The sequence below is a fragment of the Lemur catta genome, chromosome 1 (genome assembly GCF_020740605.2).
Source record: "Lemur catta isolate mLemCat1 chromosome 1, mLemCat1.pri, whole genome shotgun sequence".
In the NCBI taxonomy this organism is placed as follows: domain Eukaryota; kingdom Metazoa; phylum Chordata; class Mammalia; order Primates; family Lemuridae; genus Lemur; species Lemur catta.
Window position 1 is genome coordinate 87022211 of NC_059128.1, and position 14229 is coordinate 87036439.

The following is a 14229-nucleotide window of genomic DNA, read 5'->3' on the forward strand; positions in this document are numbered from 1 at the left end:
AAAGAAACAAGAAAGTATGGCTCATACATAGGAAAAAAGCAAGCAATAGAAACTGTTCCTGAGGAAGCCCATATGTTGAACTTACTAGATAAAGACTTTAAATTAGCTATTATAAATATGGTCAAAGAACTAAAAGAAACCATGTCTAAAGAATTAAAGGAAAGTATGTGAACAAAGGCTCACTAGATACAGAATAAAGATATAAAAAGAAGTAAATAGAAATTCTGGAGTTGAAAAGTACAATAGTTGAAATGCAAATTTCAATAGAGGGGCTTAACAACAGATTTGAAATGGCACAAAAAATAACCAGTGAATTTGAAGGTAAGTCAATTGAGATTATCCAGTACAAGAAATAGAAAGAAAAAGAATGAAGAGCATGTCAGAGAGCTGTGCAACATATGTATCTTGGATGTCCTGTAAAAAAAGGAGAGATAGAAAAGGGCAGAAAAAAATTGAGAGATTTTCAGCTTTTCAGAGTGCTGAAAGAAAAAAAAGACTATCAACCAAAAACTCTATATTCAGCATAGCTACCCTCTAAAATTAAAGGAGAAATTAAGACATTCTCAGATAAAAAAAAAAAAAAGAGAAAAGTCATCTCTAGCAGACCTGTCCTGTAAGAAATACTAAAGACAGCTCTCAAGACTGAACTAGGATACTAGACAGTAATTCAAACCCACACAAAGAAATAAAGAGCACCAGTAAAGGTAACTACATAAGTAAATATAAAAGACAGTATAAATGCATTTTTGTTTGTAAACTCTTTTTCTCCATCTGATTAAAATACAATTGCATAAACCAATAAGTATAAATCTGTGTTGATGGGCACACATTATATAAAGATGCCACTTGTATGACAATAACACCACAAAGGAGGGGGAGAAAACAGAGTCATCCAAGAGCAAAGTTTTGTATAGTACTAAAATTAAGTTGATATTAATCAAAACTAGATTATTAAAAATTAAGATGATAATTGTAATCCCCAGAACTATTAAGAAATAACTCAAACATATACAGTAAAAAAAATGAAAAAGGAATTAAAATGATACACTGGAAAATATTGATTTAATATAAAATAGAGGAGTCATAGAGAAATCAAGGAATAAAAGACATAATACATATGTTAATAGAAAATTAATATAATAGAAGACATAAATTCTACCTTATCAGTAATTAAATATCAAATGTAAATGGATTAAAGGCTCCAAATAAAATAGATTGACTAAATGGATTTTTAAAATGGGATCCAATTATATGCTACGTACAAGAGACACACTTTAGAGTCAAAGACACAAGGAGGTTGTAAGTAAAAGGATGGGGGAAAATATACCATGCAAACAAAAGACAGTTTGACTGGGAATACTAATATCAGACAAAATACCATTAAGACAAAAATTATTACTAGAGACAAAAAAAAGGATATTTTATTAATTAACTATAAAAGAGTCAACCCATCAAGCAGACATAGGGATGAGAAGGAAAAAGTAGACAACAATAATATTTAGAGACTTCAATACTCCATTTTCAAGAATGGATAGAACAAACTAGGCAGGTCAACAAGGAAACAGAGACTTGAACAACACTGTGAACTAACTAGACATAACAGGCACCTATAGAACACTCCACCCAACAGCAGCAAAACACACATTCTTCTCAGATACACATGAAACATTCTCCAGGATACACCATATGTTAGGCCATAAAACAAGCTTAAATAAATTTAAAAGACCAAAATTATACAAAGTATATTCTCTAACCACAATGGGGTAAAATTAGAAATCAATAACAAAGATATCTGGAAAAATCACAAATATTTGAAAATTAAATGGCACACTCTTAAATAAATAATGGGCCAAAAAAGAAACAAAAGGGACACTATAAAATACTTTTAGATGAATGAAAACAAAAACAGCATGTAAAAATTTATTAACTAAACTAAAGCAGTCCTCAGAGGAAAATTTATAGCTATAAACACCTACATTTAAAAAGAATAATCTCAAATTGATAACTTGAGCTACCACCTTAAGAAACTAGAAACATAAAAGTAAACTAAACCCAAAGTGAGCAGAAGAAAACAAATAATAAAGATTAGAGTGGAAATAAATGATCTTTTCTTTGAAAAGATCAACTAAACTGATAAACTTTTAGCTAGATATGACCAAGGATAAAAATAGAAGACTCAAATTCCTAAAATCAGAAATAAAAGGACACTACAAACCATGCAGAAATAAAAAGACTATGAAGAAACACTATTAATAATTATATGCCAAAAAATTAGAATATGTAAATGAAGAAATTCCTAGACACAAATGACTGAAACTGATTTAAGAAGAAAAAGAAAATCTAAATTTATAACTAATAGAGAGATTGAATTTGTAATCAAACAACTCCCCACAAAGAAAAGCCCAGGCCCAAATATGTTCACTTATAAATTCTACCAAATGTTTAAGGAAGAATACCATTCCTTCCCAAAATCTTCCAAAATATAGACAAGGAGGAGAACTTCTCAACTCCTTTTATGAGGCCAATATTACCCTGATTCCAAAACTAAAGACATCACGAGGATGGGGGCAAAAAACTCAGACTAATATCCCTTCTGAATATACACACCAAAATACTAGCCAACAGAATCCAGCAATATATAAAAAGGATTATACACCAAGACCAGGAATAGCAAGGTTGGTTTGCCATCCAAAAATCAATTGATGTAATACAGTAAGAGAATAAAGAACTAAAAATACAATCATCTCAATAGATATAGAATAAGCATTTGACAAAATCCAACACCCTTTCATGATAATAAAAAAATTTCAACAATTCACAATCGCAAAGATGTGGAAACAACCCAAGTGCCCATCAATCCACGAATGGATTAGTAAACTGTGGTATATGTATACCATGGAGTACTACTCAGCTATAAGAAATAACGATGATACGACATCTCTTTGGTTCTCCTGGAGACAGCTGGAACCCATTATACTAAATGAAGTATCCAAAGAATGGAAAAACAAGCATCACATGTACTCACCAGAAAACTGGTTTCCCTGATCATCACCTAAATGTACATCGGGGAAGGATACCAACTGGATATCAGACTGGGATGGGGGGTGGGGGGAGGGGATGGGTGTATGCCTACATGACGAGTGCGTTGCGCACCCTCTGGGGAATGGTCATGCTTGAAGGTGCAGACCCGGGGAGGTGGGGGGGGGGGAGGGGATGGAGGTATGACTACATGATGAGTGCCAGGCGCACTGTCTGGAGAATGAGAACGGACGCGCTTGGGATTCTGACTTGGGGGGATGGGCAGGACATGGACAATGTATATGACCTAAACTTAGGTACCCCCATGATGAGCTGAAATTAAAAAAAAAAAAAAAATTTCAATTTGGAATAGAAAGGAATCTCTTCAACCTAACATTTATTTAAAAACTCACAGCTTCCATTATACTTAATAGTGAACATCTGAATGCTTTCTCCCCAAGATGAAAAACAAGACAAGGATGTCCTCTCTCATTACTTCTATTCAGTGTTTTACTGAAGGTTCTTGCAGGGCAATTAAGCAAGAAAAAGAAATAAAACATATCAAATTGGAAAAGAAGTAAATTAGTAGATGATATGATCTTATATGCAGAAAATCCTATGGCATAAATACATACAGACACAAAGACTATTAGAGCTAATAAACAAGTGCAGCAAATTTCCAATATATAAGAATTTAAAACATAAATTGTATTTCTGTACACTGGCAATAAACAATCTGAAAATAAAATTAATAAAATCAATTTATAATAGCATCAAAAAGATTAAAATATTAATACTTAAGAATAAATTTAACAATAGAACAAAACTTATACTCTGAAAGCTACAAAATATTGCTGAAGGAAATTTAAAAAGTCTAAATAAATGGAAGAAAATCCCATGTCTGTGGATCAGAAAACTTAAAATTAGGAAGATGGCAATAGTCCCCAAATCTACCTGCAGATTCGATTCAATCCCTGTCAGAATACCATCTAGCCTCTTTGTAGAAATTGACAAGCTAATTCTAAAATTCATAGGGAATTTCAAGAGACCCAAGACAATCTTGAAAAAGAAAAAGGTTGAAGGACCCCTTCTCCCCAACTTCAGAACTTACTACAAAGCTACAGTAATCACACCACCATGGTACTGGTGTAAAGATAAAAATATAGATAAATGGAATAGAATTTAGAGTCCATAAATAAACCCTTACATTTATGGTCAAGTGATTTCAACAACAGTGCCAAGACCATTCAAAGGGGGGAAAGAATATCTTTTAAACAAATAGTGCTGAGACAAGTGGATATCCCCATGTGAAAGAATAAAGTTGAACCCCTATTCACACCATACTGAAAAATTAACTCAATATGGACCACAGACTTAAATGTAAGGGCTAAAACTATTTGCATATCATATTCATTCGAACATACACACACACACACACACACACACACACACACACATATACACACACACAGCCTCACCACAGTCTAACTTCTTCACTGGCCTTTGATTTTCTACATTTAAAAATTGATATTTATAAACTTATAATGTATAGCATAGAATGATCAAATGTATATATTAACATAATATAGGTAAGAATGGCTATAATCTAGTAGGAAATAGTGTTTGTGAGGATGTGGAGAAACTAGAACCCCCAATACATTGCTAATGAGAATGTAAAATGGTACATCTGAGGAAATTCCTCGAAAGTTAAACGTAGAGTTATCACATGGCCAAGTAATTCCATTCCTAGGCATATATCCAAGAGAATTTAAAACATACATCCACACAAAAATTGAATGTTAATAGAAGCAACATTCATAATAGCTAAAAAGAAAAAATTCAAATGTCCAGCAACAAATGAATGATAAACAAAATGTAGCATATCAGTACAATGGAACATTAGTCAGCCATAAAACGGAATGAAGTCCTGATACATGCTAGAACATGGAAGAACCTTAGAACATTATACTTAGTATAAGAAGCCAGACACAAAGGCCACATATTGTATGATTCCATTTACATGGTATGTCCAGAAAAGGCAAATCTGTTGAGAGGAGATTCATGGTGGTTAGGGGGAGGAGGAATGAGGAATCACTGCTAACAGGTATGGGGTTTCTTTTCACAGTGATGAAAATGTGGAAAATTAAATTGTGATAGTTGCTCAACTTTGTGAATATACCAAAAACCACTGAATTTATACTTTAAAAGGATAAATTTTACCTTTTGTGAATTATATCTTAATAAATCTATTTTTCAAAAAAACAAGGTTATAAAATGAGAATTAAAAATAATCACATACATATATATAGATTCTACCTATTATATGTCAATACTAAAAATTTCATTAGGATCCCATTCTTACTCAGTGGGTCTAAGTCTCTATAAGACTCTGTTAGTAGAAGAAAAGACTTAGAGTGAATAAAAGGCAATGACCTTCTGCCTTGCACCAGGGACTCTGTATCTTCCCCTGGTAGAATGCATTCCACTGACGGGCCTTTGTCATTAACCTCCTGACCACCTGTTGACCTGCTTTGTGGTAACAGTGGATTTTTCCGCAAGAAATGTAGTCCATGGAGAAGGCCATCTTCCGTCATCTGCAACTATGACACCATGGCCTTCTGCATTCCCTTCTACCACTAAAATAATATTCAGTCTTGACGTTTTTGAGTGTCTTTTTTTTTTTTTTTTTTTTTTTTTTAAATGCCTCTCCCTCAACATTCTGCAGAACATCACATCCACTACCGGCATTCCCCACTCCTACTCCAACCTCACCCTCCTGGCAGCAGTGATGAGTTCTGCCACTCAGTGTTCTATGTGGAATTGCTGAAGTTTAATTACGAGGAATGCCAATAAAAATGATAAGACACCAAAGGTGGAAGTATAGCCCACAAAACAGGGGTATGTGGGAGAGGGTGGTTGGCAGGCTTCATGACAAAGGGAGACAAGTAACTTTTGTGCAGTTCAGAGGGGAACATACAAGCCCAAAGGGTACTATGATAAAATTTAAGGGGACTATTCACTTTTACTTTCTCTGCTTGATTTTACATGAAGTGTCCCGCAGCACAGCCTGTCCAATCACATTGCCTGTATGGAACATAACACACTTTCATAAGCGCTCTTTAACTTTAGATCCCAACCTTTGTCCTCCTAACTCCTACAAAGTAAACCCAACATACAGGCCAATGTTGACTCAAAGATTACATTTTTATATAGAAGGATTTATAACTTACCACTCTCTTTTCCCTGAAATCAATCCCCACTGTCGTGATAAATTTGGAATTAAATTTACCATCTGTGTACTGGTAAAGTACACTGGTCTTCCCTACTCCGGAGTCTCCCAAAGCTAAAAACTTGATGAGGTAATCATAATCCCCATCAGACATAATGAAGAACTCAGCGGTTCACCTGCAAAATACAAACAAATGTATATTTATTAAAATCCATTAGACAACATTAGAGTTATCCATTAATATAGTGACAACTTAATAATTCAGTCCAACAAGCACTCCTACGTAACACCTATATGTCTAGGGGTTCTGTGCAGAGAAGATTACATATTAGTTCCCCAAGGACCTAACGACTTGCTAGAGGAGAAGCTACTGAAACAGTAAATAAGTTTAGTTTTAACATACACATTAGAGTACTATGAAGACAAAAATTTCATGTAAGAATGATAATCAAGAGGAAGATAGCAGTCACCAAGTTTTATCTGCGACCATATAGAATAAAAACTAATAAAGGAAAGTTATAAGGAATAATAGGAGATCTTAGAGTGCAAGTGGTTCCAATTTCCCCTCCGTTTTCAGTCTCCTACCACTGGATCCTTGGCTTTTCTCTCTCATAAAAAGAGAGAAAATGGACACCTAGGCAATTTTATTTATCTTATTTATTTTTATGTTACTACAGTTTCTTCAAAGCCACTTAATTCTTTTTTATTTCAAAATATTAATCAAAGGGACACAAGTGTTTTTGTTACATGGATATCTTATACAATGCTTAAGTCAGGGCTTTTGGTGTGCCCAACACCAGAATAGTGTTCATTGTACTCAACAGGTAAGTTTTTATCCCACATCCACCCCACCATCCTCCCACCCCCTTCTTGGTTTCTCATGTCCTTTATGTTGCTTTGTACCCATCTATTAGCTCCCACTTCTTAGGGAGACATGTGATATTTTGTTACATGCATAGAATGTGTAATGGTCCCCCCTGGTCCCCTCTAAGGGCTGAGTATTCATCATTTCTATGTGTCGGGAACATTTCAAGTCCTCTCTTCTAGCTGTTTTGAAATATATAACATGCTGTTCTTAACTATAGTCACCCTATTCTGCTTTTGAGCATTAGAACTTATTCCTTTTAACTGTATGTTTGCACACATTAACCAACTCCAGTACCACTGTAAATTCACAAGTAAAATTTGGCTTACAGCTTCCTCATAAATTATTATTAATATGTACTCATTAAATCGGACTTCTCTGGAATATCACTGCTCACTTGAAAACTGAGTTCCAGTATTGAGTGGTCACTGTTCAGAGACAATAGTCCCACAATTAAGGGCTCATTTACCTATACTTACCCTGGTATTCTAACAAGAACTGCTGAAAATTCAGCTCTTCAGTATTGACTAAAACAAAAGACCACCTTAAAGAAGAAAAACATTTTTTTTTACCAGCAATACTTAACTATGGTTATTTTTGGTCCTTTGCAATCAGCACTTTTCATGATTTGTTTTTATCCTCTAAATAGATTTAAACCCAAAATATCAGTCCAGCTGAAAATGGAGTCTCTCTCCAGGGAAGCCTACTTCTTATTTTTAAAAAAATGTTTATTGATACATCATATGTGTATATATTATGGGGTATACATGATATTTTGTTACATGCATAGAATGTGTAATGATCAAGTCAGGGTATATAGGGCATTCATCACCTCGAGTATTTATCATTTCTATGGGTTGGAAACATTTCAAGTCCTCTCTTCCAGCTATTTTAGAATACACAATATATTGTTGTTAACTATAGTCACCCTATTCTGCTTTTGATCATTAGAACTTGTTCCTTTTAGCTGTATGTTTGTACCCATTAACCATACTCTCTTCATTCCCCCCGCCAATCGATGCCAGTAAACTGTCCTGAAAAATCAGAAAAATAACTAGCTATCCCATCGCCGTGGACAACTCTACCTGCCCATTCAAACACACATATTCACCTATCCACAGGCATGCCAGATGCCCTACATTAGATCCAGGCCCTTGTCCCCTTTTCATCCAACCCCATCTCCAGAAACACTGCTGTCATACTCAGTGCTTCCTATAGGATTATTTCTATAGATCAATAAAATTAATAAAAATTTAGGCAAGAATATGTATGGATTTTCAAGGTTACCTCCCCTGCCCTCATCCTCAACTTTGTGACTCACCTTATGCTGAAAAATCCTAAATGCCGATCCCAAAGAGTCACTGCAGTGTACTTCCTCAGAGTGCCTTAGCACAGACCTGTGATCTCACATTTCAGATATGGCTAGCTAGTCGATAAGGGCAGAGCCTCTACAAACATTCAAGATTCTATTTGTCCACTATAAAGAGTGACACTTGACAGATGATGGCTTTCCTGTGGTATTAGCGTCTGTCTTTGCAGGTGTAGGTCGCCAGTATTAATGGCACATAACAGAATTCCTCTCCAAAAGATGACCACTTAGGCATCAACATTCTAGCATGTCCTATCACAGCATCTCACTTAGCTCCAAATTATTCAGAAATAAGAGCTCAGAATTGAAAAGCAGGTCCAGATGATGTTTAATCCCTTGGTGGGTGGAGTTCCCCTCAAACTAAATGGGGAAGCAGAGAGCAACTCCAATCCTGCAATAAGAATGAAGCAAGAAGACACTGTGGCTACCTTATTTCCTCTTTACTTCTAATTTGAAAAAAGTTGCTCTTTTCTATAACTATGTTTTTATGACATTTAAGGTATAGGAGAAAATGCTGTTACCAATGGCATCAATGTTCTAGGATTCTCTAAACCTACATAAGCAGCATTCAAAGACTTTGATGAAACTATCCTTGCTGTACGAACAATTTAATGCGTTTAATTTTCATGGGTGAAGAATCACACAAGTGAGTCTGCAAATGATTCTTGTGAGTTTTGTTTTCTGTTCATGATAGCAATACTAACCAAGCCATCATAAAGGAAATGTTAACAAACCAAATACCACAAACTGAAGGTACAGATACCACCACCAATATTAACCACAGTTTGCATTTTTCAGACCGCACCTTTAAGACAATTATCTGCTTTCTTAATCTGAAAATAGATGCTCAGACCTTTCACTCTCTGGGTTCAGTCTTCTAAAGGATAAAGCAGAACCCAGAGATGTAAGTTGATTTACATGATCTAGATCTCCTAGTTCCAAGTCTAATGTCTCTTCCACCTCAAGCTTCACATCCATTACTTATTTTTTTACAAATGTATATTAGGCTTAAAAGTGATCAGTGGTATGACTTTTTTTTTTTTTAAGAGACAGGGTCTCACTCTGTCACCCAGGCTGGAGTGCAGTGGTGTGCTCATAGCTCACTGTAACCTTGAACTCCTGAGTTCAAGTGATCCTCTTGCCTCAGCCTCCTGAGTAGCTAGGATAGGCAAGAGCTACCATGCCTGGCCCTATATCTTACAAGGTAGCCTAATAGGAAACATCAAGTCAACTAGAGCTGGGTTTGAATCCCAAGTTTCCCACATACCAACTACTTGGGTATTTCTGCGCCTTAGATTTCCAGGTTTCCATTCTATGAAAAAAGAGATATACACTACCTCACACCACTGTTGTGAGGATTCAATGAGGTATTGTTTGTGGAGCGCCCAGCACAAAACTTGGCATATACTGGGTACTTAAAGGTTAGCTCACTCTATTTTCCCCACAGTGGACATCCAGACTCACTCTAAAGACCTAGAACAATTTCCGAAATTGGCTCTGGACAGCTCAAAACATATCTTTTCTAGCACAAAAGATTGCGGACTAGCTCAAAGTATTTTGTTGAGTCAACAAAGTTCACTTTCAAATTAATCCTATCTTTTTGTTGTTGTCGGTTCAAACCATTTGCACTTCTTTTTAAATAGATATGCTTATTTCAAAAGAGTGCTAATAAATTTAAAAACAGGTTCAAATCCATATAAAACACTCCAATCCATTTTAGCAAACTCATACTTGTCCAAAAGAATCTGACTGGTTCATATGAGTTTAGAATGAGATAAAAGAGGTTCTACCTACAAAACTATTTCTGACTGCTCTAAAACCATGTTGGCTAAGACGAGATGTATCTAACCAGAATTATTTGAGTCTCATTTTAATAGTTTTAATTGTTTCAGACTGTTCTTTTTTTCCAGACTGGTTTTAGCTAGCTTAAATAGGTTCTGACCTGGACGAGCAGGTTCTTATTGGCTCACGTAAGTTTTGATTGGTTCCAAGTATATTTTAATAAATCAAGCTGGTGCTGACTAGTTATAATAAATCTACTTCCAACTTAGTCACACTTGCTCTAATTTTATCAAATTGCTCCTAATGAGTTCAAGTCCTCTATAAAATGGCTTTTACTGGTTTAGACTGGCATAAACTGGTTCAAGACATTCCGAACTGTTTCAAACTGATTTCAGATGTTCATTTAGTTCACGGCTAGATGGATATGTAAAATGACAATCACAAACACCACAAACAGTGTGGTGCTTTAAAATTGTGCCAAACCAACAAACTTAAATTTTGACTCATGAATTACCTCAATTATAGAACATTCTATGCCACAATATTTGTCTCCATCACAGTAGCATCTATTTCTGCCCTTTACAGCTTGTATGTGTTGGCGTCCAGGAAAGGGGTTGGGAGAAAGGAGCACTAGCAAAGGACAGCGTGGTCAGCAACAGGGAAAGGTGTGAGGAGGGACACAGGCTTCCTAGGCTGAGAATTCACCTCCCATTTTACCTCAAGGACCTGGCAGCAAGACCTTAATCCACGATCCAACAATAAAACAGAGATCTCAGTGGGGGAAAACTTTCAGCCAGTTTGGAGTCTGTATAGAGTTTGTCCAAAATGAGTCACACTGACCAGGCTGATCTGGGTTAACAGAGACCAGAATTCTAAAGAATAAGGAAGCTGCAAGGAATAAATGGATTCAAGGGGCAGGCAGGTTTTCAAAGTGACAACAAAGAGATTTTTCAAGGTTTGGGCATGGTGTTGATGGTGACAGTTTCCTTATCTGAGCTTTTGATTCAATTAATCAAAGCCTGCAGCTAATGGAATCATCCCATCTTTCAACAGAAAATGATTCTAGCCCATAACAGACTACACTCCCAACCCCAACCTGCAATCCCCTATGTGGTTATCTCACCACTGCTTCTCAACCATTAGGTGAAGACAACTTAATGTTAAGTCTCAACTGATGGCAGGTTTTCATACAAAAATTATTTTTGCTTTCTTATATGTCACTCAAGTCCTGAGTGGTGTTTCTGGGGCCTGTTTTCCAGAAAGAAAATACTGTACTCCTCAAATATGGAAATCTAATAACAAATTATTTTTATGTTGGCATTTTACAGCAGAAAGGGAAACACTGAGAACACACCATACTGGAATCTAACATCTGGGGCACCCAAACAACATTCAACACACACCATCTCCTGCACGTACTGCAGCCTGTTGACACTGGGAAGCCAGTTCATCAGGGCATCCCTCTTTTATTGCTCTTGCTGAAAATGGGTCTGAAGCCTGGGTCACATGCCCTCGTGTCAAGTGCTTCACCTGTGTTAGCACAACCATCCTCACCACAGCCCTAGAGGCAGGTTGTACATACCACGCACCCTGCCTCCCTCAGAAAGAGCTGGTGCTGTTCTATCACAGGTGTTACAATGAGGGGATCAGTAACTGGGTCTCAGCCAGTCTATCTGTATGTTAGCATGGGCTCAATCCCAACGTATCATGGAGAGACAGAAAATTAGACGGAGGTTAAAAGTATAGACTCTAGAAACAAGCTACCTGGATTTGAATCCAGTCATATAACTTTGGAAAATGTATTTAACCTCTTTTGCCTTAGGATCCTCATCTATAAAATGTGAATATCATATTTTATTAATTCTAACATGTATATGCTTTCTTATTTTAACTTCTTTAAAATTAGAGTGCATCTTACATTTCATAGCCTTACAACCCATGACATCTTGCAATTGCCATTATAAATCAGGTGTCACTAGAGATACAGTTGTGTGAAAACCTTTTGTTAGCATCTTCTAGCAAACTCAAGAATGCCCACCCCATCCACGTATTTTAGACTTGGTGAAGCACAATAGTAAAGCTATCTCGGAGGGCAGTTGTGAGGATCAAGTTAATGTACACATACAAAGTTTAGAACAGTGCCTGGAACATAGGAAGTCCCACAGAAGTATTAGTAGCTATCAGCAACCTAGCTTCCTAGGTCAACATGCAGGCAATGTTCCTTTCTCCCCTAGAACTGTAAGAAGTACATTGAGCCCCTAAACTAAAAATTAATAAAATAAAAGATAAGGATCTGTTAAAAGAGCACTTGAACCTAAGGTCACATATTTAAACTCTGAACCTCCCTGCGGAAGTAGTATCTAAATACCTCAAAGGAATATTTTCTAAAAAGTAAGAGTGCCCCCAATTTGGGACATGCAAAAGACTTACTTTCTTACTCAGCTCACTTCAATCTCTCCTCCTTACACAAATATTTTTTCAAAGTGCTCTCCACCCTCACTCTCATCAGATTAACAATAGAAACTAAGGAACACCCACTTCCTCAACATATACTATTGGTGATAATTGCCTGGTGAGAGAATGTCAATAATCTTCTTCCTTATTTTAAAAATAAAACATATTCTAATTTTTGTTGGGGAATAAGACAGAGGAGAGTGATTTCAGTTAAGAGCAAAGGGGAAAGATTCTTGTCTCTGTATCCCACTCTCTCTCTCTCATACATACACACACACCATAGCTCAAATTCTCTGTGAAGCAACATAATAAAGTCAATCATAGACTCCAACCTTAAAATCCCCTATCATAAGGTGGATCCTTCTAAAACTATTCTAGATAGGCCAGACATTTTTTTAAAGCCATATTTTTCCTTTATCACCCATATTTAGTAAAGAGAGTAAAAGAAGGAGGAGGAATAATATTAACTGAATTGCTACCATGTGCCACACACAGTACTATTACTAGGCATATTTGATTTTACTTTATCTACTCATCATCCTTAAAAAGAATTTAATTTCTGTACAAGACTTATACCATATGCAGCGGTCCCCAACCTTTTTGGCACCAGGGATGGGTTTCATGGAAGACAACTTTTCCAATGAACCAAGCGGGAGGCGGATGGTTTCGGGATGATTCAAGTGCATTACATTTACTGTGCAGTCAAACCTCTCTGCTAATGATAATCTGTATTTGCAGCTGCTCCCCAGCGCTAGCATCACTGCCTCAGCTCAACCTCAGATCATCAGGCATTAGATTCTCATAAGGAGCACACAACCTAGATCCCTCGCATGCGCAGTTTACAGTAGGGTTCGCACTGCTATGAGAATCGAATACCACGGCGGATCTGACGGGAGGCAGAGCTCATGCAGTGATGTGAGCAACGGACAGCTGTAAATACAGATGAAGCTTCGCTGGCTTGCCTGCCGCTCACCCTCACCTCCTGCTGTGCGGCCTGGTTCCTAACAGGCCACGGACTGGTACCAGTCTGCAGCCCGGGGGTGGTGACCACGGATATAGAGAGTGATGTTTTCTCAATGTAGGCTTGGGTTCAAATTCTGACTCTCCTGTTCTGTATGATATGGTCGAAGTTCTTTAAGCTAAGCTTCATTCTTTCAACTGTAAAATGGAGGTAACAACATTGCTAACCTCACTGGGTTGTTTTAAGAACTAAGTGAGAAAATCCACAGAAAGCTTTAGCACATTGCTTGCTCTGTGTTGTGTTCAATAATTGAAACTTATTAGCAATACTATTAGGAATAGCTTCATCAAGTTCTTTATTAGCAAGGTATGTGATTCGTTAGCCTATTCTTAATGAAACCAGTACCTGAACCATCAGAAAAATCACAGAAAGAAATTCAATTTAGGTGCAATCACTTTCAGGGTCTCTATCCATCACAATGCCAAGCTACCTTGGTATTCCAATCTAACAGTGAGTCTTATCCATGTGGGTTTTGGCAATTTCAGAGCTGG

General features: G+C 36.7%; 1 protein-coding gene across 9 annotated transcripts in view; it reads right to left on the reverse strand.

Annotated features, from left to right (window-relative positions):
• RAB27A (RAB27A, member RAS oncogene family) overlaps nucleotides 1-14229 on the reverse strand; it is a 73054-nt gene that overhangs the window by 19085 nt on the left and 39740 nt on the right. For 8 of the 9 annotated variants that reach the window (XM_045529639.1, XM_045529624.1, XM_045529649.1 and 5 more), the window contains one exon: nucleotides 6249-6423. In XM_045529639.1, the coding sequence (XP_045385595.1) occupies nucleotides 6249-6401 (153 nt within the window). In that variant the 5' untranslated portion in view covers nucleotides 6402-6423. Of the gene's footprint in view, nucleotides 1-6248; nucleotides 6424-8433; nucleotides 8592-14229 lie in introns of those variants that run through there. The other variant, XM_045529626.1, reaches the window with a different exon arrangement.